Source organism: Lindgomyces ingoldianus, assembly GCF_010093535.1.
Source record: "Lindgomyces ingoldianus strain ATCC 200398 unplaced genomic scaffold BDR25scaffold_7, whole genome shotgun sequence".
NCBI lineage: Eukaryota > Fungi > Ascomycota > Dothideomycetes > Pleosporales > Lindgomycetaceae > Lindgomyces > Lindgomyces ingoldianus.
The window spans coordinates 411,727-431,813 of record NW_022985168.1 but is presented as its reverse complement, the minus strand read 5'-3'; the positions used below and the strand labels follow the sequence as shown (position 1 = coordinate 431,813).

The 20,087-nt window shown below is 48.4% G+C and overlaps 10 protein-coding genes and 1 non-coding gene across 11 annotated transcripts; 6 read left to right on the top strand and 5 right to left on the bottom strand.

Moving 5' to 3' along the window:
• Positions 1 to 293: 293 nt before the first annotated feature.
• BDR25DRAFT_323166 (Pet127-domain-containing protein) lies at positions 294 to 2,308 on the bottom strand (the record flags this gene model as incomplete). Its single annotated transcript, XM_033692084.1, has 2 exons — positions 294 to 1,124; positions 1,175 to 2,308. 2 exons carry the CDS (start codon positions 2,306 to 2,308, stop codon positions 294 to 296), a joined length of 1,965 nt encoding a protein of 654 aa, XP_033550946.1.
• Positions 2,309 to 3,394: 1,086 nt separating this feature from the next.
• Positions 3,395 to 7,905, top strand: BDR25DRAFT_255733 (leucine rich repeat protein-like protein). Its single transcript, XM_033686372.1, has 5 exons — positions 3,395 to 4,395; positions 4,449 to 5,099; positions 5,148 to 6,251; positions 6,306 to 6,817; positions 6,867 to 7,905. The coding sequence occupies exons 1-5, from the start codon at positions 3,875 to 3,877 to the stop codon at positions 7,550 to 7,552; spliced, it is 3,474 nt and encodes a 1,157-aa protein (XP_033550945.1). The 5' UTR covers positions 3,395 to 3,874; the 3' UTR covers positions 7,553 to 7,905.
• A 351-nt stretch (positions 7,906 to 8,256) lies between these two features.
• Positions 8,257 to 9,050, top strand: BDR25DRAFT_177846 (uncharacterized protein; the record flags this gene model as incomplete). Its single annotated transcript, XM_033684184.1, has 3 exons — positions 8,257 to 8,346; positions 8,626 to 8,708; positions 8,864 to 9,050. Coding segments are annotated over 3 exons (360 nt in total), but the record flags the coding sequence as incomplete, so codon positions are not given.
• A 425-nt stretch (positions 9,051 to 9,475) lies between these two features.
• On the top strand, positions 9,476 to 10,724 carry BDR25DRAFT_216003 (DER1-domain-containing protein; the record flags this gene model as incomplete). Its single annotated transcript, XM_033684862.1, has 4 exons — positions 9,476 to 9,510; positions 9,572 to 9,756; positions 9,810 to 9,907; positions 10,260 to 10,724. 4 exons carry the CDS (start codon positions 9,476 to 9,478, stop codon positions 10,722 to 10,724), a joined length of 783 nt encoding a protein of 260 aa, XP_033550943.1.
• Positions 10,725 to 10,924: 200 nt separating this feature from the next.
• On the bottom strand, positions 10,925 to 11,348 carry BDR25DRAFT_280830 (uncharacterized protein). Its single transcript, XM_033687845.1, has 2 exons — positions 11,244 to 11,348; positions 10,925 to 11,185 (listed from the first exon to the last, which is right to left on the bottom strand). The coding sequence occupies exons 1-2, from the start codon at positions 11,295 to 11,297 to the stop codon at positions 10,970 to 10,972; spliced, it is 270 nt and encodes an 89-aa protein (XP_033550942.1). The 5' UTR covers positions 11,298 to 11,348; the 3' UTR covers positions 10,925 to 10,969.
• A 365-nt stretch (positions 11,349 to 11,713) lies between these two features.
• On the bottom strand, positions 11,714 to 13,279 carry BDR25DRAFT_255722 (DNA-directed RNA polymeras-like protein I 49 kDa polypeptide). The gene is made up of 4 exons (XM_033686371.1): positions 13,131 to 13,279; positions 12,159 to 13,068; positions 11,982 to 12,110; positions 11,714 to 11,924 (listed from the first exon to the last, which is right to left on the bottom strand). Exons 1-4 carry the CDS (start codon positions 13,261 to 13,263, stop codon positions 11,759 to 11,761), a joined length of 1,338 nt encoding a protein of 445 aa, XP_033550941.1. The 5' UTR covers positions 13,264 to 13,279; the 3' UTR covers positions 11,714 to 11,758.
• A 193-nt stretch (positions 13,280 to 13,472) lies between these two features.
• Positions 13,473 to 14,674, top strand: BDR25DRAFT_280824 (uncharacterized protein). Its single transcript, XM_033687844.1, has 2 exons — positions 13,473 to 13,832; positions 13,919 to 14,674. Exons 1-2 carry the CDS (start codon positions 13,683 to 13,685, stop codon positions 14,504 to 14,506), a joined length of 738 nt encoding a protein of 245 aa, XP_033550940.1. The 5' UTR covers positions 13,473 to 13,682; the 3' UTR covers positions 14,507 to 14,674.
• A 252-nt stretch (positions 14,675 to 14,926) lies between these two features.
• Positions 14,927 to 14,997, top strand: BDR25DRAFT_t17. Its single transcript has one exon. It is a non-coding gene; the product is annotated as a tRNA-Val (tRNA).
• Positions 14,938 to 16,256, bottom strand: BDR25DRAFT_351645 (uncharacterized protein; the record flags this gene model as incomplete). Its single annotated transcript, XM_033694887.1, has 10 exons — positions 14,938 to 15,073; positions 15,124 to 15,170; positions 15,203 to 15,227; positions 15,279 to 15,384; positions 15,417 to 15,468; positions 15,568 to 15,651; positions 15,712 to 15,750; positions 15,839 to 15,877; positions 15,907 to 16,045; positions 16,114 to 16,256. The coding sequence occupies 10 exons, from the start codon at positions 16,254 to 16,256 to the stop codon at positions 14,938 to 14,940; spliced, it is 810 nt and encodes a 269-aa protein (XP_033550939.1).
• A 25-nt stretch (positions 16,257 to 16,281) lies between these two features.
• BDR25DRAFT_351644 (uncharacterized protein) lies at positions 16,282 to 16,896 on the top strand (the record flags this gene model as incomplete). The annotated part of the gene is made up of 4 exons (XM_033694886.1): positions 16,282 to 16,475; positions 16,555 to 16,641; positions 16,692 to 16,821; positions 16,846 to 16,896. 4 exons carry the CDS (start codon positions 16,282 to 16,284, stop codon positions 16,894 to 16,896), a joined length of 462 nt encoding a protein of 153 aa, XP_033550938.1.
• Positions 16,897 to 17,592: 696 nt separating this feature from the next.
• BDR25DRAFT_301583 (uncharacterized protein) lies at positions 17,593 to 19,552 on the bottom strand. The gene is made up of 9 exons (XM_033689614.1): positions 19,472 to 19,552; positions 18,867 to 19,128; positions 18,775 to 18,800; positions 18,516 to 18,612; positions 18,378 to 18,452; positions 18,273 to 18,317; positions 18,092 to 18,217; positions 17,940 to 18,018; positions 17,593 to 17,884 (listed from the first exon to the last, which is right to left on the bottom strand). Exons 2-9 carry the CDS (start codon positions 19,077 to 19,079, stop codon positions 17,814 to 17,816), a joined length of 732 nt encoding a protein of 243 aa, XP_033550937.1. The 5' UTR covers positions 19,080 to 19,128; positions 19,472 to 19,552; the 3' UTR covers positions 17,593 to 17,813.
• Positions 19,553 to 20,087: the final 535 nt, after the last annotated feature.

The following is a 20,087-nucleotide window of genomic DNA, read 5'->3' as shown; positions in this document are numbered from 1 at the left end:
TCCCAGCCTTGTCCAAACACGATGACGCTAAGAACCTGGTAGAGGGGCCGTGCTTCTCCGCATCATCGGTTGGATTGAACCTCCTGCTGGATTGGAGACGGGGAGAGGACGCTGATTTTTGGTCAAGTCATGTGCTTGTCACACGCTTGTCAAATGTGCAGGGACGCAGTATGTCATAAGCAATTGATCGTTTACGCATTATATTCTATCTGTCTTTCCGCTTTACTGTACATTGCTTCGTAGAGCCTAATAATCATACATCGTCTTCTCCTAATCCCTGGTATGTTGTGTCTTCAACCTGCCGTCTCCAGCTGGGTTGACAGGACCCCGTCGACTTTGTCTTTCACCTGTTCCGAGTGGGTTTGAATCACTTCTTCGGCCCCCGGACCCAAGCGTCGATACACTCGCTTTCCCATCTGCTCATCGATTTTGTCCTGCTCCTCCCTCCACTTTCGCCCCTTGTCGCTATATCTCTGAAGCATTTCGCGGTATTGTTTTAGCTGTTTGGACTGTTCCTCCTCGCGTAATCCAATGAGTTTCTTCCGTCGGGTCTTTAGCTGTCCATAGACCGACCATTTCGTTTCGTCCGGAAGTTCTTGGACGTGATATTCGATTGACCAGCTATCCGAGGAACTCAGCTCTTCTGGTCGCTTCACGTACCTGCCGTTGACAAGATTACGCACAGTTAGTGTCCAGCCCATTAAAGGCCCATCCGACACGGATTTACTTGCTGTGGCGGGTTTTGTAGCCTTCGTGTCTCCGCTATCTACCGTATCCTCCATCGAAATCGACGCAGTTTCTTTGGAAGCGTCACCTTCGGTGTTTTCCTCATCAGTTTCGTCCCTGTCCTTCGCCTGCTTCTCCGCTATCTCTTCATCGCCTTCATCCTTAGGGTTTAATTGATCCTCATCGACCTCTTCGTCAACGCGATCTTGGATCTCTTGCCACTCCTTCTGTACTTCAGGGTCGTCTCGTTTGACGCCAATTACATTACGTTCAAAATCTTTCATAGCAGCACGTCCCGAGTTTTGAATCATATCCGCGGCCTCTTCCGTAACCGGCTCTGCAAACACGTACATGTACGGAACCTCGCTTTCGCGAGTCTCGAAATGTAGTCGGATGGACTAGAGATATTAGCGAGGATGTCGTTTCGATGCACGGCAGTTGTGCTTACTGTTTCAGGGAACTTCTGGGTGGCGCGACCCAGAAGCTCGTCCAGCAGACGGATACTTAACTTAAATTCCTGGTCGCCTAAGCAAGTATCGGTCTGCCCGTGGAGGACGTAATCCATGTCTGGGAGGCTGATATACTGGAAACCAAATATACGTTCGATGTTGTGATATGCAACAAAAATGCCATCCATGCGACCCATTCGGACTTGAAGTGAATACTTTAGCAGAGTCGCTCTAGTCATATCGTAAAATTCTCGTTCATAGGATTCCCATTCACCCTGGTCGTAATGAAGTTGGTAGCCAGATCCCATCTCGTACTCCTTATGATTCATACGGATCGTAACCACTGCTCGTGTTTTAAGATCGAAAACACCAGTCCCGGGCAGCCGTGGGTCGTACGCGTCCAGCTGCGAACGCATCAAGAAATTGCCCAGCTTAGAGTAATGGAACGATTTCCCCTCATCATCCTCATTTGGTGGCGTACCTGGGCTTGATCGGCGATAGAGTTCGAACTCCTCTGGTGAGTTGGTGAGGAGCTTTTCCAAAGAGTGTCCAAGCCAACTCATAATATTTGGCGAATCATACGACTTGTCCGCATCAATGGCGTACACATCGTTTTTCTTTCTCAAGAATATGGCGTTCGGAGCTCTTTGGATCTTTGAGAACCTTGTCGTTGCACTCGGAAATTTCTTCGAGAGTCCATCGACACAGAGCGGGCGCCAACCGGAGAGTAGATAGTGAAAATGTGTTAGTGTCCCCGACATACTAGAGGTTGAACCTGTAAATTTCGTGCCTAAATCTCTCGTAATGGCGAGGAGATCTTCATCCTTGGAGGAAGTTTTGTACTCGCTAAGAGCATCAAAATTGAACTCCGCGGCTGGCATGATCTTCTCAAGATAGGGATCAAAGTTATAGACTCGAGACCGCGGGTCTTGCAGGCGGTAGATACCCGGATTGAACAAGACTCGATCAAGTCCATGAGACAGCATAGGCACAGGAGGGATGTTCACTTCGACAGGTTGGAATTGCAACTCTTCCGGCGACAGCATCTCAATCTCGAGGTTCTCCGTCAACTCCTTCTTCTTCCTCGTTTTCCTCTTAGATTTACTCCCCAATAAAGCTTCTTTCAAGCTCATTGAGGCATCTTGTTGCCCTTTGGCCTCCTTCTTTTCTGGTTCCAGGGCCTTGGCTTCTATCTTACGTACGCGGAGAGGGCTCACAATTTTCCTCCCTCTCCTCCTTCCACCTCGCTTCTTCTTCTGAGAACTGATGGAGCCTTCATTACTTCCCGCGATATCCTCACCCTCTTTCTGGCTCACGCCCGATGCCCCTTTTTTTGTAGTTTTCTTTCTCGGCTTCGCTGATTTGGACTTCGCATTGGAAACCTCTCCTTCCTCCTTGCTGACGACTTGTGGCAGGGGAGCTAGGTGAGGTACGTCCTCCACGGCGACATTGGGGCGATGAGAGCTTGAGCTGGGAGCTCGTCTCCGCGATTGCGGGTAGAAGATTCTAGCAGAGCAGAGGAGACAAACGGAGAGTGGTCGCGGCTGGGCAATTCGTAGAAGCTGGCGACTTAACATCAGGAGGAAAAATTGAGACGAAAATAGACGTAGATAGCAAAAGATTAGAGGATGCACGAACGCGACAGAATTTCTGAGCCTTTTCAGCTCAATTAGGCATGGCACCGGAGCGTAGTTTTTCCTCCGCCGATCTTTGCACGGGGTATCCTCGGTGAAACGGTCGGCTGCCAGAGACGTGCTCTGCCCATATTATCGTAGCTTGGAACAGAGAGATAGAGCCGGGCTGGATCTTTGAAACTCACATCGTGCTCAGGGCTTGACACCTAGGCACTGATAAAATCTCACAAGGAATCAGTCCAAGTGCTGGTACATGCTGTTTAGCAGAAACACTTGACCGGTGGCCTGAAGCAAATTGCAACAATAGCAGAAGTTCACGCGCAAACTGGCCTTCTGCGGGCCTCAACAAAGAATAGGAAATACGATGCACCATTCAGCGAACTCGTCACTCTGAGCTGCAAAGACATGCACTTTCAATTGATGTTATCAGATCTCGGGAGTGATAAGATTCCACTGCAGCATCTGGTCTGTTGTAATCAACCTAGCCAAGAGGATCTGCAGGGCTACGTAATCTTTCATCTCCAACAGCAAGCCTCTGTCGACCCCTCGCCAGCGAGTTTCCTTCATCAAGTTGGCAGATTTGTTCGCTGTCTTCAGACTTTTCACTGGGGGACGTGTTTGCGGTTGCACGCCTTGAGCTATGCGATCCGGACAGCCAATTGGACCCCTCATCTGCTCTGTGTACGTCGATGCCATTGGCTCCCCCGCATAGCCGTTGTTGACGATTTGTTGCGCGAAGCTGTCGCATCGTTCCCAGGACCCGGCTTCGAAAGTGCACCTGAGAACAAGTTGTTCCTAGATCGCGACTGTAAACAACTCATTCACGTCGCCATCACTAGCTCCGACATTGCTCTCCAATGAGGTGGTCAGGTGCACTGCTGATTGGCTGATCTAAACGTCGAACCTCTGTTGCTTCCTCCTCCAGCTCCTCCTCCCGCCTCGTGTCGCAGTCCATCCACCGTCCCCGCCAATTCCGCCCGTTCCGCGCAACGTTGCCTGCCGCATGAACTATCCTCCCCACACTGAGCTCCCACTGGGCGGCACAAGCTGACCTGGTCGCTCAGCATGTCCAAGGACTCCAAGGATCGCCGACGGCGAAGCTTCTTCGCTCGCACCCCGCTCAGCGCGCTCACCGCGATCCACAATAACAAAGACGACCAGGAGCCTGCGAACCTACTGCGGAAGCGGCGGACCACATCACTCATAACGAATCTCTCCGCCTCGGTCCAGCGCAGCGACGATGACCTCTTCGACAACAGCGCTGGCGGGCACAGTCTGGCATCTCCGGCCATTCCACCGTTGTCGCGCGGAAGTGGAAACCGCTCATCGAGCTCGGTATTTGGATCGCTGAGAGGTCTTCGTCTCCCGGATGAAAGCGACGAGCCACAATCCGCCATGTCGACGCGAACCGTCTCCGGCAGCCGGGCTGCGAGCGACGACACGCTGCGCAATCGCCATGTGCTCCACCACGGCGAGGTCCAAACGAGCAGTACTGTGTTCAGGAAAAAGAAGGAGTACCTGGTGCTTACCGAGACGCATCTGATCAGGTTCAAGAGCCACCAGAAGGCCACCGAGACCTTCGGTGTGTATGTAGTCTCTCCAACCACAGGTCGTGGCACAAACTGACCAGCAAAAACAGAATCCCTGGCCCCTACTCCCGCTCGTCTACTGTCCGCCACAGCCAAAATCCTTCGACCGGGTCTTCCCACGAGCTGCAATCCCTCGCGTCCGACGCTTCTGGTGACCGTGATCTTGGAACCCCCCTCCGCCAGATAGTAGCCGTATACCAACTGGAGGACAGGCCATATTTTGGTTTCGAAGTCTCATATCTGGATGACGAACTCAACCATTCCTCGTCAATGACGCTACAATTTGGAGACCCGGATGATATGCATATCTGGCTCGCTGAAATTCGAGCCGCAGCCAATCGCGCCCGCCTTAGCGACTCCAACCCACTGTCCGCTTACAATTCCCACCTTGCTGCTAGAGTAGTTGAAGCAGAGCGGGACTACGTTCCTTCAAGCTATGCCATCTACAAGGTCGTCCAGCGTCCATCCAGCAAAGTGGGCTCACGGGCGTCTTCGGATGACTTGTCTAAAGTGCTAGCGTCAGTCTGTTTTCTCGCGATTGGCGTCCATAAAGTTCACCTGATTCCTTTATTCAAACCGCCCTCTCAGCGATCATCCAGTCCCCAATTGTTGTCCCAAAACTCGCAATCTTCGTATGGGATTCTGAATATTACCGAGTTGCGGGTCAGTGAAAATGACGATACCTTCGAACTGACATTTCGGTAAGTATTATCCCGCTTCTTCATCACAGGATATTCAATATTTGATAGCATGCCTCTCCAGCGGCCGAAAGTTATCCACCTAGCGTCACTCGCTTCGCACGACATCGCTGTTCGTCTTCGTTACGTTGAAGAGGAGCTAAGGCCAGAGTGGGAATCTCGGCCGTATCAATTCACTGTCCCTGATGATGTGAAGCGTGACATCCTGACACATGCGAGCCCTCGCCCAATTGACCATGAGACTCTGGACCGTACTCTAGTCGGCTACTGCATCGCCTACGACGTAAAACCCCAAAACATTCGTTACCAGGTTACATACCCCCCTGAGGATTATCCACGTTTCGAACTTCTGCGTCCAGAAGGTCTTCGAAGGAGCCAATACAATACCCTCGAGCTACTTGCAGTCATGCGGTCTCTACGCTACAACGAGAGTTTTGGTGGTATCTCTTTCAGGGATGTTCATTTGGACGTTCTCAACGGTCTCTGTGATGAGTACGGGCTTGAGCACGTTTGCACTAAAACGAAGCGAGGAACCTCTGTTCGCATGGATGTGGAGGAGCTCGGCCGTTCATGTCTCCTTGTGCAAGAGATCCGGGCATTGGCTGTCACTAGTCGTAGGCTTAGGAGGCTCGATTTTACCTCCTGCATAACTAGAAGACCCAGAGACCACATGGAATCATCAAGCAAAGCTAGGGACATAGGGTGCGGCATTGTCGAGGCCTTGTTTCCCCTCTGCAAATATCAGACTACTAATGTTGATTGGATTGCGCTGAACAACATCCACTTAGGTGAAACGGATTTGGATTACTTGGTTGCTGCGGCCGTTGAGAAAGCTTGCCACTTCCGTGCTCTTGAACTTAGTGGATGTGGCCTTACAGATCGAACGCTATCTCTAATCCTTGACTCTCTCAGACCTCAAGAAAATACCATGGAAGCCATTGATATATCCTCGAATCCAGTTCGCCTTTCTCCCACGACCTTCGACTCGCAGATTGGTGTCTTTGGGTACCTTACTAAGCTCAACCTGTCGCACGTCGCAAGAACTTCAGGACCCGAGCCACTGATGACGATCGAGACTTTCCAAGCGTGGAAGCTGCAAGAGCTAATCTTAAGTGGAACATCATTAAATTCTGCCATGGTCGATACGATAGCCAGGTAGGTCAACTCTTTGAATGCCCTCCATTGATACTAGCACTGACTTCAGAACAGTTATCTAATCAACTACAAGCAGTCATCGGCTCTACGCGAACTAAAGCTGGACCATTGCTACCTCACCGGAAAAGACGTGGCCTATCTGCTCCACTCGATGACCGAGAAGCCAGGAAAAGCTCGAGAACTGCACCTTGATGTTAGCGAAAACTACATAGAGCAGGATCTTGATGATTTAACGAATGCCATTGCGAGTGGAATGGCCCCAACTAGTCTCACAATCCGACTGATCGAGTTCGAAAGGGAAGCTGATTTCAGCAAAATGGTCTTAGCACTGGCTGCCAATAACACTGTTCGACAACTAGATATTTCTCGGGCATCGCTCCCATGTGATGCCTCGGAGGCGACATGCCAAGCTCTGGAGAAGATGTTTGCTGAGAACACTGTGCTCGAGTGGCTCGACATATCTGGTGAAGATTCACGCCTAGAAACGACCAAATTGGGCGTGGGTATCAACAAGGCTTTGAGGGGCCTCCAGAGGAACCGCACTTTACGAGTTTTGTTCATCAAATGTATGAAAGCTCTGCTGTGATCATCTCCATTGTTGCTGATAGTTTGTAGATCAAAAACTTGGACTGCAGGGTGCGAGCACCCTAGCGGACGTGCTAAAAGTCAACACAACGCTTGAACAGTTGTATTGCGAGAACAACGGTATTGCATTAGGGGGCTTTACCGATCTCGTTAATGCCCTACACCGAAACACAACATTACTGTATCTTCCAACAATGCAGGAAAGCCGACAAATGGCTCTCAAGCAGACAGAGGATCAAGTCAAACAAATGCGGGATGATTCGGCTATGCACACCCAGACGCGATCTGCATCTGTCCGGAGCAAGATCGCAAGTAGGGTGTCTGGCAAGGCACCAAAAGAGAAAAGCCACTCTATGCTCTTATCCGATCAGGATATCAAGGCTGCCCTGGGTCTTGTCGATGAGAGCTGGGCACGACAGGAATACCGCCTGCAGCAGTACCTGCAGCGGAACTTTAATATTGCCAACGGTATTCCAACTGCCATGGATGTGGATGACGAGGAGTTTGAGAGGCCGGACACGGCGACAAGTCTGACGAAGATTGTCGAGAAGGTCAAGTTCGAAAGCACACCTACGGTGGAAAAAGAAGCCCAGCTTGGGGACATAACGGAAGATGAGCGTAAAGACACAGTCACACCCCTGGAGAAAGACATCGAGATGTCGTTCTCGGAGAATCGAGACGCTTGGGACCGGCGTCGGATGCAGTCACACGTGTAATGGGTAATGCAAACCTTTATCGGAATACCAGTATACAGTATACCAGTCTCTTTCCTGGTTTAGCGATTTTCGCGGTTCTTGTTTGGATATAGACGGATAGCTCATTCGCATTTACATGGGGGCTGGCGGGATTTCCTCTCCTTTCTGTACATTGTAAGATCTACGTCAGCTAAACCCGAACAGGGTGGTCATGGCACTGCATCTGGGGGCGGATAAGGATCTAAGGCGTTTTCTTCCAGGCACGCAACGATTGCATGGGAAGTTGACATGCTTCCTGGCTGGTTGTTCATTGTGCATAGCGGGAGGCTAGTTGTGTAGTTGGCTTCTCTTTCATGGTGATACCTTCATAGAGCAAATGAACAAGCTTCGGCCATCCAGAGCTGGTGGTGAAGAAAATACAAATTTCTTCAATTCCAAATACTGCGTTACGAGTTACACTGCTAGTAAGCGTAGGATAAAAAGAAAGCAAAAATAGGCAAATGTCAGGAGACGATCATTCTCAGCATGGATGTTGGTGTGCCAAAGGTCGGCGACCTTCATTGGCGTGTGCGCGGAGGAGCGTCTTGCCTGCGTGCTTTAGAACGCCGATCGCACCCGGCCAAACGGTCTTACAGTTTGACATCACAACTTACCCCTTTCGCAAACGCTGTCTTATACGGGAGTGAGTGCTCAATGCCTGCACTTAAGAATCGGCCAGCGACAAAATGAGACATCATGGCAGCTTGACGAAAGACGATGAGACGAATCAGGCGGCATGGGAGGCGGCTAGAGGTGCGGCTATCGGAGCAGCGAAGGTGAGCGGCTCTTGTTTCTTTGACCTTGTGTTTGAGTAATTCGTGCGTTTTCTGTTATGGGAGAGTTTCTGAGGACGAGAACTACTGGATGCAACAGACCATAGATGACCACTATCGCTTCTGTTACTGCAAGTTCAGCATTGCTTTGTGCGTTGGTTTCCTGCTGAGTCGACGTGGCTTTGTGGTCCTCTATCGTTTCAAGATCTATCTTATATTATATTTCTCTCTTCGATCAATGCTATCGATGGATATAGATTTGCTGACATTTGAGGTGGATAGTGGGGTGCTTTTGCTGTGATAGCTGGTGGTACAGCGTACGCTTTCTCGCCTCTTTACCGTAGTCTTACAGTCCAATTCAAGGTGTAAGTGTAAATCAACCTATCTAACGCAGTACATTCGTCCTCCCCATTCACTTCATACCCGTTCTAGGGTGTCAACAAGCACCCTTTTCTACACCCTTCTTATTCAGCTACTCCATTCGTTGACCTCCACCTCTGCTCATACTAACCCATTCCAGCTACATCCAAATGTCCGGCATGATAGTCGGCAGCATGGTTGAAGCAGACAAACGCATGGTAGCCTACGAACACCGCGTCAGGCATCACAAGCGGATGGCAAGGGATATGGAAGTCTGGCGGCGGTATGAGGAGGACTTTGAGAAGAGGGGCACTCCGGGTGTTGGCGGAGAGGGGAAAGTTAAGGGGAAAGAACCTGAAATATAAATTGCACGATGAAGAGAATACCTATGGAATATAGATAGAAACAAGACCTAGATGGGTGGATGGGTGGATGGGTGGATAGGTGGACGGTCCGGGTGGCTTCATCGTGTCATGGATCAATTTGCATCTGATGCCTCATTTGCAGAGTCTGGGCTTGACTTGCCTCACCTTTGCCTTTAAGAATGCTAATCACATTCATGACGCTTGGAGATAGCACATGAATTCAAAGGGTAGCTCACCACGGAGATTGGCCAATCAAAGTGGATCGGACTAAAGTAGTGCCGGGCCTTCCGCGCCGCTTCCCTCGTTCAACAAGGCAGAAAGCCACTTTTCCTCTTCTTCAGGCTGCTCTTGCAGTCCCACAACACCATTCCTTCACCTCAACCACTCGTTTACACATCGTCGCCATCATGGACGTATTCTGGACTCTTCCACCCGTGTCAAGGTAGGCCAAATCCCTCTACTGTTTCCACGTTCTGGAGAACATTTTCTGATAGCTGATGCAGAACCATCACAGCGCTCGCCGTGGTGGTCTCCGCCCTGGGCTATTCCGGCATGATCGACTTGATGAACTATGTCTTCATAAAGGAGTATATTATCACGACCCAGGTGGTACCGCAAATATGGCGGCTCTTCACGGCGTTCATGATAACGAAACCGAAATTCGGAATTCTGCTTGATCCATACTTTTGTACGGCCCCCAACAAGATCATCGAACGGATTCCACAAGCTTACACACCGCAGTATATCAGTATGGATCTGGCTTGGAGACAGAGTCATCCAGATTCTCACAGCCTGGAGACTTCTTCGTTTACACCATGTTCGTGGGCGCTGTCATTGTAGTACGTTGCCTTTCCTCAACCATTTCCTTTCCCCTTCCCTTCCCTTCCCTCTCCACGTTTTCTTTGCACCCCAAATGAACCTCATACATCTGCCCGCCCAGTTCAATCTAGCTGAAGCGGTTCCTGAAATCGAGGGAAATTACCCTTGCACAGCATGCAGTCCCGTCATTCGCAAAATACAAAAGGGCCTGTGTGGTGTGTGAGCATGGGGGGATGGCCATTTGAGAAAGCATCACGGACTCTCAATTCCGTAGTGCGGTGTTGGCTCCCTACATCTTTCCAACTAGCCAACTGCTTAGTTCTTCCCCGTAACCGACTTCTATGAGGAGACTATTGCTGACTAGTCTCAAAGGCAATCGCAGGCTTCTTCCTCAACTCCTACATGTTCCTCCAAGCACTCTCCCTCGCCTTCGCCTACACATACGCCCAGGATAATCCCTCCCGGCAAGTTTCGTTCTTCATCATCACCTTCGATGCCAAATACCTTCCCTTCTCGATGCTCTTCCTCACATTCATCATCGACGGAGGTGATGCCGCACTGTCACAAGCTGCCGGTCTCGTTGCCGCTCACTTGTATGACTTCCTGACACGCATCTGGCCGACATTCGGTGGTGGTCGGAATTATATCTTCACGCCGATAATGGTGAAACGTTGGTTCGGCGGCAGAGCTGGAAATGTTCAAGCGAGACCATACGGTACTGCTCAACAGGGAAGGCAGCCCGCGGATGCGGGCGCAGCGAGGGCTACGGGTAGAAGCACTGGTTTCGGTGGGCAATGGGATGGAAGAGGCCCGGGACGACGATTGGGTGAGCAGTAAACATGTCGACGAGGTTATATTGGTGAGGTCGTTTTGGTGTTCTTGGGTTAGAACAAAAGGATCACGATTGTCTATGTGTACCATGTGTTAGTAATGTCTTCTGTATCTAGGGATAACTGAGTATCAGAAGAATACGCCACTGAAAAGTTTCACTCTTCGAATCTATACCACGCCGTTTATAAACATACTATCATATGTGTCTATAATCCCCCACCTGTCCACCTTGTATTAGTCTCTCTATTCTTCTATATCTTCCCTTGGGCCATCCCAGCTGGATGCCTCGGTCCATCAACCACCCTCTCCACCGTCCCCGCTATCCCACCCTTGGAAGCATCGAATTGACTCCCAATTGCACCATCCTTGTCAAGAGGGCCTCCAATCTTTTGCGGTATTTGGCCGAGCGAGCCGTCGGGGTTGAAATGCTTCCCAATTGCGCCTGCAGAGGAGAGGATCGAAGGGTTCTGGATAATGGGAGGGAGATTAGGGGCGATTGCAAATTTCAGTGGGAGGGAGCTTTACATCTTTTGGGATTACGTTTGTGGCAGTTTGGCGAATGTTGGAGGATTGGTCCATGGTCGATGATGTATTTGGGTGGGGGGACGCTTGGTTATTGGTGAAAGTGAGGTGTCGATTATTGTAACATGGGGTATTTAAAGTATTAGAGTCTGTCCTCTTAATGTGGCGAAAGAAGTTCCCTACGGAGGAGATACGCCGTCACCGATGATGATGTCATGACTATAAGTAATCCATGGATGACCGTGTGCTGTCAAGTGAAAGTTGTGGGTCGGGGCATAGTGATAAACTATAGCGTTCATTGGCTTTATATGTGATTGGTTATTCGGTCTGGTTGACGCCACAATATCTGGGCGTGGATGTTTAATTTGTGGATCAGGTCCGTCATGTCCATTTACTCATGCCTACCTACATTCATAACTACTGCATTACAGAAGCTAAAGAGACGCTAAGCAGTAAGAAATAAAAAGAGGATGGGGCTCCTCTGGGTATCGGACTTTTAGGTATAACTGAACAGAGCCCTACCGCTTCCGTTTGCCAGAGCTGATTTTCGGAAATGCTAACGGAATCTTCAACTTCGCTATGAAATGGTTCACGGCCTCTGCTTTGGAGATCTTGAGTTTGGCCCTCTCCGTTTCCGTTGGTTGGACAACTCTACAGCCGATCTCGTGGAAATATTGCTTGATTCTAGAGTCAAGGTAAGTTTAGGGATTACACACATAGAAATTTAGACGAGTGCCTTACTCTTTGTTTTCTAATTTTAGATCTTCACGGAGGTCACTTACGTCGACCTCGAAGTTGTCGACGATGAGCGATGCGGCGGCGATGTGTGTCATCATGTTGTCAATGTGCCAACGTGTCATATCGTTGTTCCTAGGGCTATTAAAAAAGTGCACATTAGTGTAGCAGAAGAAGACCTACTCAGAAGCAAAGTTCCTCCTAATTGCATCCACAACAGGAGGAGAAACACCTTCTCCCATTAAAGGCAACAGCTTGTCCTTGAACGGCACCTGCTTCGCTCCTTTACCCTTCGTCTTCAGCGCAGCATTGAAGTCCATACAGAGAAGTATGAAGCGTAGAATCTTCAGCTTTTGGATTTCCTTGCTCTTGACCAGCTTAACAATTCGCTTGGCAACGAATCGACTATGCACATTGACTGGATTCCCACTCTCCGCAGCCTCCACCCAATCTTTGACGGCAATCATACCCATGAGCTCTTTGCCAACAATAGTGTCAATAGAGTATACACCTGACGGATATTCTGCGGCGAGATTGGCTTTCGGTCTTGGTTTGGAGTCATTCACCAAGGACTGTAGATCTTCCTTAGTGGGCATGGCAGAGGTACTCATGGCTTGTAGAACAACAGAGGCTACAGCATCATCGCCAGGCGTGCCGTTCGTTTCTCCAGGTCGACCTCGAGCAATTGCGTTCTCGGTGATGCCAGCGATGGCTTTCTTTGACTTCTTGGAGCCGAACTCTGTGGCTAGAGCGTGGCGTCTCGCAGTCATTGATTCTTTTTGGGCCGTTATCCTCTCATATTCTTCTCGTAGCTCGTCGGTCTCACTACGTAATGTGCTGCGGACGGTGACTTTGTGCACTTCAACGACCTGGAGCTTGCCGGTCGCGGGGTCAAAGACGCCGATGTAATCTTTGAGTAAGCTGTCGGAGCTGCCATCTTTCTCCTCGCGCGCAGTGTAATCTAATCTCGGGTGGGAGGAGGATTGGAGGAGGAGTTCGTAGGAGGAACTAGAATCTTGGTCGGGGAGAATGCGGTTGTATTTGTAGGGCTTGAGGGAGATTTTGGAAGGGAAGGATAGACCGGGAGTTGATGCTAAGTTTATTTAGCCTCTTCCTATCTCCCAATGAAACCGAACACTGTATTCATCTTCTTACCTAGCACAGGACCCAGCGGCTCACTGTTCCGCACAAGATCTACCGTCACACGGGAAGGCAGTTGCACACTAGTGGTCTTTTTGGACGGTCGCTCGCTCCTATCGTCGTGTCTCTTCCTCTTCTTTTCTGCCATGATGTATCGTGGTGTGGTGTTTCGAAACGTAGAATTATAGTAGTAAATGTTTGGCCGACATTCACCCAAATTTTTGATGCCAAAATCTTGGCGTGTTTGTCGGATTTGGTCCATGCGCCACAAGTGGCTGGGGCAGCTCACAGTGGCACCCACGCGCTAATTTGTGTCTGTGGTGGTGGAGCGCTGCCATACCCGTAGTGACGTCGTGGCGTCACACGCATTCCCCGCTGTTTCGACCTTGTTTTTATGGCGGTGCATCATAAGAGACCCCATGGGAAGATCCCCTGTCCTTTCACTTGCTCATTGAGATCATATTAAAGATTGGTCCATTCCACTTGTAAACCTTCTTTGAGCCATTCAGTGTCTGACTCTGTTTCTTTAACTCCCTACCCATTCTCATCCTCGCGCTCTGGCCTAATATGTCGGGCGTCTTGAACAGCGTTACAGCCATCTTTGGCAGTATCCAGAACACGTTCCAAAATGTTCTGGATCGTATATTCCCACCGGAGAAGAGAGCTGAGGTGTTTGCGAAGCTTCAGGCTTTCGCTATCAATAATCCAAAGCTTGCCGTAAGCTTCCAATTCCCGGGCTCCCTATCCATGGATCTGAATACCATACTGCACATTTCAACCACAAAACTTACCCAAACTCATAGGCTTTCCTGACAACTCAAATCGTTCTGACTGGATTCCCACTACTCCTGTTTGTAGCGTTCACTCTTACTATCTTCCTATTCTCGCTCATCGTAGCACTTGTCCTCGGGCTCCTTGCTGCCGTCCTCTTCACTGTCTTCATGGTCGGTGTAGCCCTTCTTGTGGTCCTCCCGACGGTGTTCATGACAACCTTTTCCGCCTCCTTCCTCTTCCTGTGGGGTCTGGGCGGCTATTACATCTTAAAATGGTTTAACGAGGGCGACGCCCCGGCTCCCGAAGGCTCAGCAATCGGCGACAAGATCAATAGTCTCACCGGCGGTCGCATGAGCTGGTTTATGGATGGTGCTCGCAAGAAGCAAGATGATGCAAGAACAGGAGTTGACCAGACACCCAAGGTTCACGGTAGTGAAGAGTCGAATGGCGGGATGCCGGATGTCAAGAAACATGTGAATGAAGGGAAAGAGCAGGTTACGAAACAGGCTGATGGAGTGACGAAGAGGCTCAATAAATCAACTGGCGGCGTGACTGGAGTAACAAACGCGGCGGGGACGGCAAAGGGTGCTGTTAGTGGTACCACTGGACTAGGTTAAGGAGAATGGTGACTCAAGTGGTAGGGTAATGGAAGAGATTATCTCCAGTGGTTAGATCAGATGGTATCAAATGAGCGTTTTCGGGTTTCCTTACATGTTTTAATACTGTATACCTTCTTATGCCCAGTGTCCCTGAGAATGTATCATAATCCGTTACTACATAATGAGGCTAGTTCAGCATTTAGAATACTTGTGCGTTTCCTTCACTTGATATCTTGGAACTTTTGTTCAGACACTCTGTTTGCTCTCACTGTTCTCCTATAACTCTTATGCACTGTCTCCAAAAGTGAGGCGCACCGCTCTTGTCAAGCGCTCTCACTCTGCAGCTCGACAACATCGAAATTCTTCTATATTCCATGTCTATAATACAATTTGAATTTTCACCATTTTAGATATTCAGCATTCAAAGGGCGCATGTTAGCGCTGTTGGTCTAACGGTATGATAATTGCCTTACAAGCAATTGGCCCGGGTTCGACTCCCGGATAGCGCAGTGCTTCTTCTTTTGCTTTTTGAAATGGGTGCCGTTTGCTTGTCCATCCACTTCACTCGAAAGCCAATAGCCTAGCCTAGAAGCAGGATTTTCCGCGGAGTATACCCTTTATGTTACTTTATGCACATATGAATGATATTTGAATTTAGCCCTGCACTATAGAAACCAGACCGCTATATATAGTCCCTGCATATAAAAGCCCGACTTTCCCACGTGCTGGTACCTTAATGCTCTTCTTCATTTAAACCTGAGGGAGGAACTAAATTTAGTGCGAGGCCTACATGGGCAGACGCCGCAGAGCAAAATCGAACCCGTATGTGGCTATAACCTTTCCCAGTCCTATATCATAAATCCCACGATGCTTTTCATGTGTGGCATCCTTCCACGCTTCATTTGGACATATAAAAGACTGCCTCAACCTCTCTTCTCCTCGCCTTCAGTTCCCCTGTCTTGAATACTAAAAGCAACGGTCTGGCGCCAGAATAGGTAGAGGTAAAAAAACGCGATCAAAAATAGTCATCATAGAGCTTTTTCCAGATTAAAATATGTCCAAAAGAATTTAATAGGTACTTTGGACTTACCCACTTTCGATAGCAAGAACTTCTTCCCAACGTCGATTGCCACAGCATCAATGAAGAAAGGAGTTCGGACCATCTACCGACGGCACTAACCTGCAAGGATAGCCGAGCCGTTTTATGGGAGATTCTAGATCACAAAGCTGACGACACTGCCAGCATGTCCACAGCGGGAAGACTGAAATTGAATTGGCCATCCACAACATTTTACAATTCATTGCATGGAAAGCACAAGACCTGAGAGAATTAAAATAACGTTTTTCTACCCGAATCTGTGCTTCTGGACGGCGCGGAGCTTTCTTCATCTCAGTCCTAGACTTCCAATACGCGAGACCATCTCCGGGGAGCCATGGAGCATAGGGAAAACCCGTGCGACTTTCGAAAAGTCATCAATGCTTACGGGTAAATTTGTCCGTGCCTTGCTTTTCTCGATATAAAGATCTCCCCATGATGTATTCTGTCGCTGTTTGAGTCTGCAGTATCTCAAAGGCGAGAACTAAAAAAGACCAAGTACCTAGGGGCAGTCCTGGACTAGGAAGACTGAGTGCCCCCGCTCGTATCTCGGACTTTGGATGCCGAAAAGATAATGACAGACCCACCGCAGAGTGTAGTGAAAGTTTGCAATCCCAAAAACAAAGTGCGGCGCAACATGTATGAATCGAAGAACGCGGTCGAAAACGCCATGAATGATGTACCAAAAGAGACAGCCATGCATCAATATGTTCCTCGAAGACTGTGCACCGGAAGAACAAAGTTCCAAGTCAACATCGCACAAGACCAAGGATTAAGACTAGACGCCAAAATTTTTTTTGCAGCGCTTGATGCCTGGGAATGCAGATATTTCATTTATTACTTGCTACACTCCTCCGTTGATACAAAGCACCTTTATCCAAGGGCAAAAATGTTGGACCAAGTTTATATATGCCTTGATTTGTTGCTTCCCAAAACTACTTCTAACATTGCCATGTCCGCTTCGGGGTAGAACCCTAGAATTTGGCAGCTATACTCATAATAGGAGCCTTGGAGGCTTAACATCAGATGATTTTGTGATCATGTATCAATTCAAGCCGTGCATTACTAGTGGTGGACGCCGGATGTCAACCGACATCGAACATTAAGCATGCATACTGAATACTGGGATCAAGACATGAAAGCCCGGCGCGATGTTTTCCTCCGCGCAAAAACTAATATCTCGAATCTTCATGCACCTATCGAGATCTTGAGGATAGTTAGGGGCCTAGACGAAAAAGTGGGAGCTATTGCCATGTTCTAGGGTAACCATGTTGAAGAAACGAATTGTCGCGGAATTGGAAACGGTGGTTGAATCTCTACAGTAGAATATCCCAGTTTTTATGTTTGGAAGGTAAAACAGCCCACTAAAATGGGTAAATAACAAGAGTATAAGTAGTAGGTATATTAGAATTAATATACAGTACAAGCGCAAAAGTTTGTGCACACTTTTTTCACCACCACTAAAATGCCAAGCTCCGCACCTCTGACCCCTAAAACTAATTGAAACTAGTTTGCCCTAACATAATGCGCCACTTCCTGTTAGATATCTTAGTTAATTAAGGGCCTAAAAATAAGCTTACGCTGCACTTTAAAACAGCTATCCTTAGATAAAGAATAGAGCAAAAAAGGCTGCTGCTGCTACTAGAAATTTTAATGTTAGTGTAAGGCCGCTAGTCCTTACAAAGGACAATGCACCGTAAGGCCGGGAGCGGCTTGTACGACGGTCCTTACGCGCGACAGGTATATATACTATTCTGTACGCAGATTCCTGTTGGTTGATTATTCGCACCTTTTTGGTTGTATTGGCGCAGTGGTACAGAACCCTGTCCTTACAGCTATAATTAATAATCTTATTAAGAGAGTACCTAAGAGAGTTTAGGCTGTCATTAAGGCATAGGGCTGGCAGACAAAGTATTAAGAGAAAAATCATGTATTTGGTCTATATAGATCCTGGCTGTATGCTAGTTTGTACAAAAGCAAGGCGATTTTAGGGTTGCAAAAAAGTGTGCACACACTTTTGCGGAGGGACTGTATATCTATTTAGTAGGTAAAGAGTGCTGAAAAAAATCCAGGAGCTACCCAAAATGCGCTTAAGATAATCGTACAAACCGAGTCCTAGCTAGCCAAAAAAGTTAAGGTAGAAAGGACTACAATCAACCTCATGCTAACCAATAGAAAAGAGGGCATTTGCTTGTAAAACGTTGCATGTCAGAGCGTCCGGAGTAAACCTCACTCTGTACTATTAACATCCTTCTTGCTCTTCTTCCTGCGCAAAGCTGAAGGCTTCTTCGCAGTAGCGCCTAGAAATATTAGTATAATCAGGCCTTAGTCTCAGAACAAAAGAAAGATTCATACCAAGAACTTCATTATTATCAATGCGTGTTGTGCTTATAGCTTCAAGCGCAGAGGACTTTTCCTTGTGCAAGTCAATCATCTAAACAACATGGATGAATTAACTTTAAACCCTCAGGAAACACAAGAAGGAAGCTAAGAGAGGCTAGGATTACCTTCTCAATACTCCACTCACCATGCTCTATCTCCCAGCATAACAGCATCTGATAGGCATTCTGACCGAAGGCCTTTGGAACAAGAGTACGCTGTGGATGAAGCTCAGCCATCTGCTGCTTAGCACGCTATAGTATTAAATCAGCAAAGGCTTAGAAACCCTAACAAAAGAAGAACACTTACATCGTAGAGACCAAGCTTGACATAGTAGTATTCAAGGCAGGCGGCCTATGCACATGTCAGCAATCTATCCTAGAGAACCTGTGAAATCCGAGTAATCTAGCGTACAGCAAAATCGCAGCCACAGGGGGCGCATTGCCGTACTTCTGTGCCGTCTGGAGCATCTTCAGCGCTCGGCATCTTCTATTCCAAGTCAGCAAAAGCCCGTGAAATGCGAGACAGTAGAGAAGAGAAGGCGTAACTTACAGTTCCATGGCTCTTGCATGTATAGCATCGCGCCACAGGTTGTTCATCACCTTCCTCCCTACGCTTCTCACTGATCTGATTGCCAAAGAACCACCAGCTATAGGACATCCATGTCAGCAAACCCTAGCAAAAAGGTTGGAGAATATAATGTATAGAGCAGAAAAGCAAGGGCAGTGCACAGAGCTAAGCGATGTAGCACATCACTTTAGGAAATTTAAAAGAGCAAGAGCCTAGATGTTTTAAAGAAACAGTGACCTACAGGACTTGCAGCTTGTATGGCATAGCCTGCAGGAAGAGGTCAGCTAGAGCTGGAACCCACGGGGAATATGAAAGAGAGTTTTAAAAACATACAGTTCCCTTTGGTGGCTTTTCTGGAGGCTCACTCCATTTTTGCTTGTACTCATTCCTCTTCTTAGTCACCTGGGCCTTGGTAATCTCAGGATATTTGCGTTTCGGCCAAACAGGAACTTGCGCTGCCTTTGATATCTTTGGGGGGCGTTTCCGGAGCGTAGGATTGTCGGAATTGCCGAAATTCGGGGACATAGTAGGAGAGGGTTGAGACATGGGGAGAGGAGCTTGAGAAAAGAGCGACTCAATCGCTCCGTCAGTGCGACTAGAGAAGAGCAAGTTAGATAATATTTCCGTGGCATTAAAAGGAGGGGGAAATCTCCGCATCTACGATGTGGGAAGAAAATCCAGAGGCAAAGGTTTAGAAAGGAAGATGTAGGAGTGAGGGCTTATCGCATAGCTGCCTTATCTACGGTCCAAGAGTCTCAGAGAACTGAGCCTAGAGAATTCGGAAAATGCGAGCTTCTGCTATTCCACAGCACCCTCCATTCACTGTGATGAAAGTAGAAGTGTGTAGAAGCCTTTCATTCCCTAAGTATCCATATCCAAACCTCGTATTTTCTGAGCTTAGGCGGTCGGAATGGTGGAGGTAGCATGGAATTACATACGATGGGCTCGCGGGAATAGATAGCGCCCTACCGCTGGCAACCTTCTGGCGCTTCCGGGGAGCATCCTGGGGGGGGGGGAGGTGTGAGCGCGCCATTGCCTGCAGCTAAAAAGTTAGCGAATCACTGTCCAAGAGCGGGGAAAAATCCGTAGAGTTCGAGTGCGAAGCTGAAGAGAATAAGAAGCAAAAGTATTAAGCTATACTTACTATTGCCCAGGTGGTGGAGACAGTGGTAGAATTGGTTTTGAGAGGCTCAGAGTCACCTCTAATGCGTGTCTCAGTGGAGGAAAGTATTTCCGCGCACTACCGTGTTTTAGCGCGTACCGTATCCTGGCACCTGACGCCCAGCCTCACCTGACGCACACTTTTGCCAGGAACTTTAAAATTGCCACATAATACTAACTCTACTAATATAGATCTAATTTTAAGAGCAATTACGTTGTTAGAATCCCTAAAGTCTAGTAAAAATGATATATAAGAAAGACAGCAAGAAAATAACGTACTTCATGGGCGAGTTGCTCACACACCCAAGTCGCTCACTTTTGCCAAGACCCCACCAAACCACCCTTCCTACACTAATGCATTCCCCACAACACTACTTAGACGCGCTAAAAGAA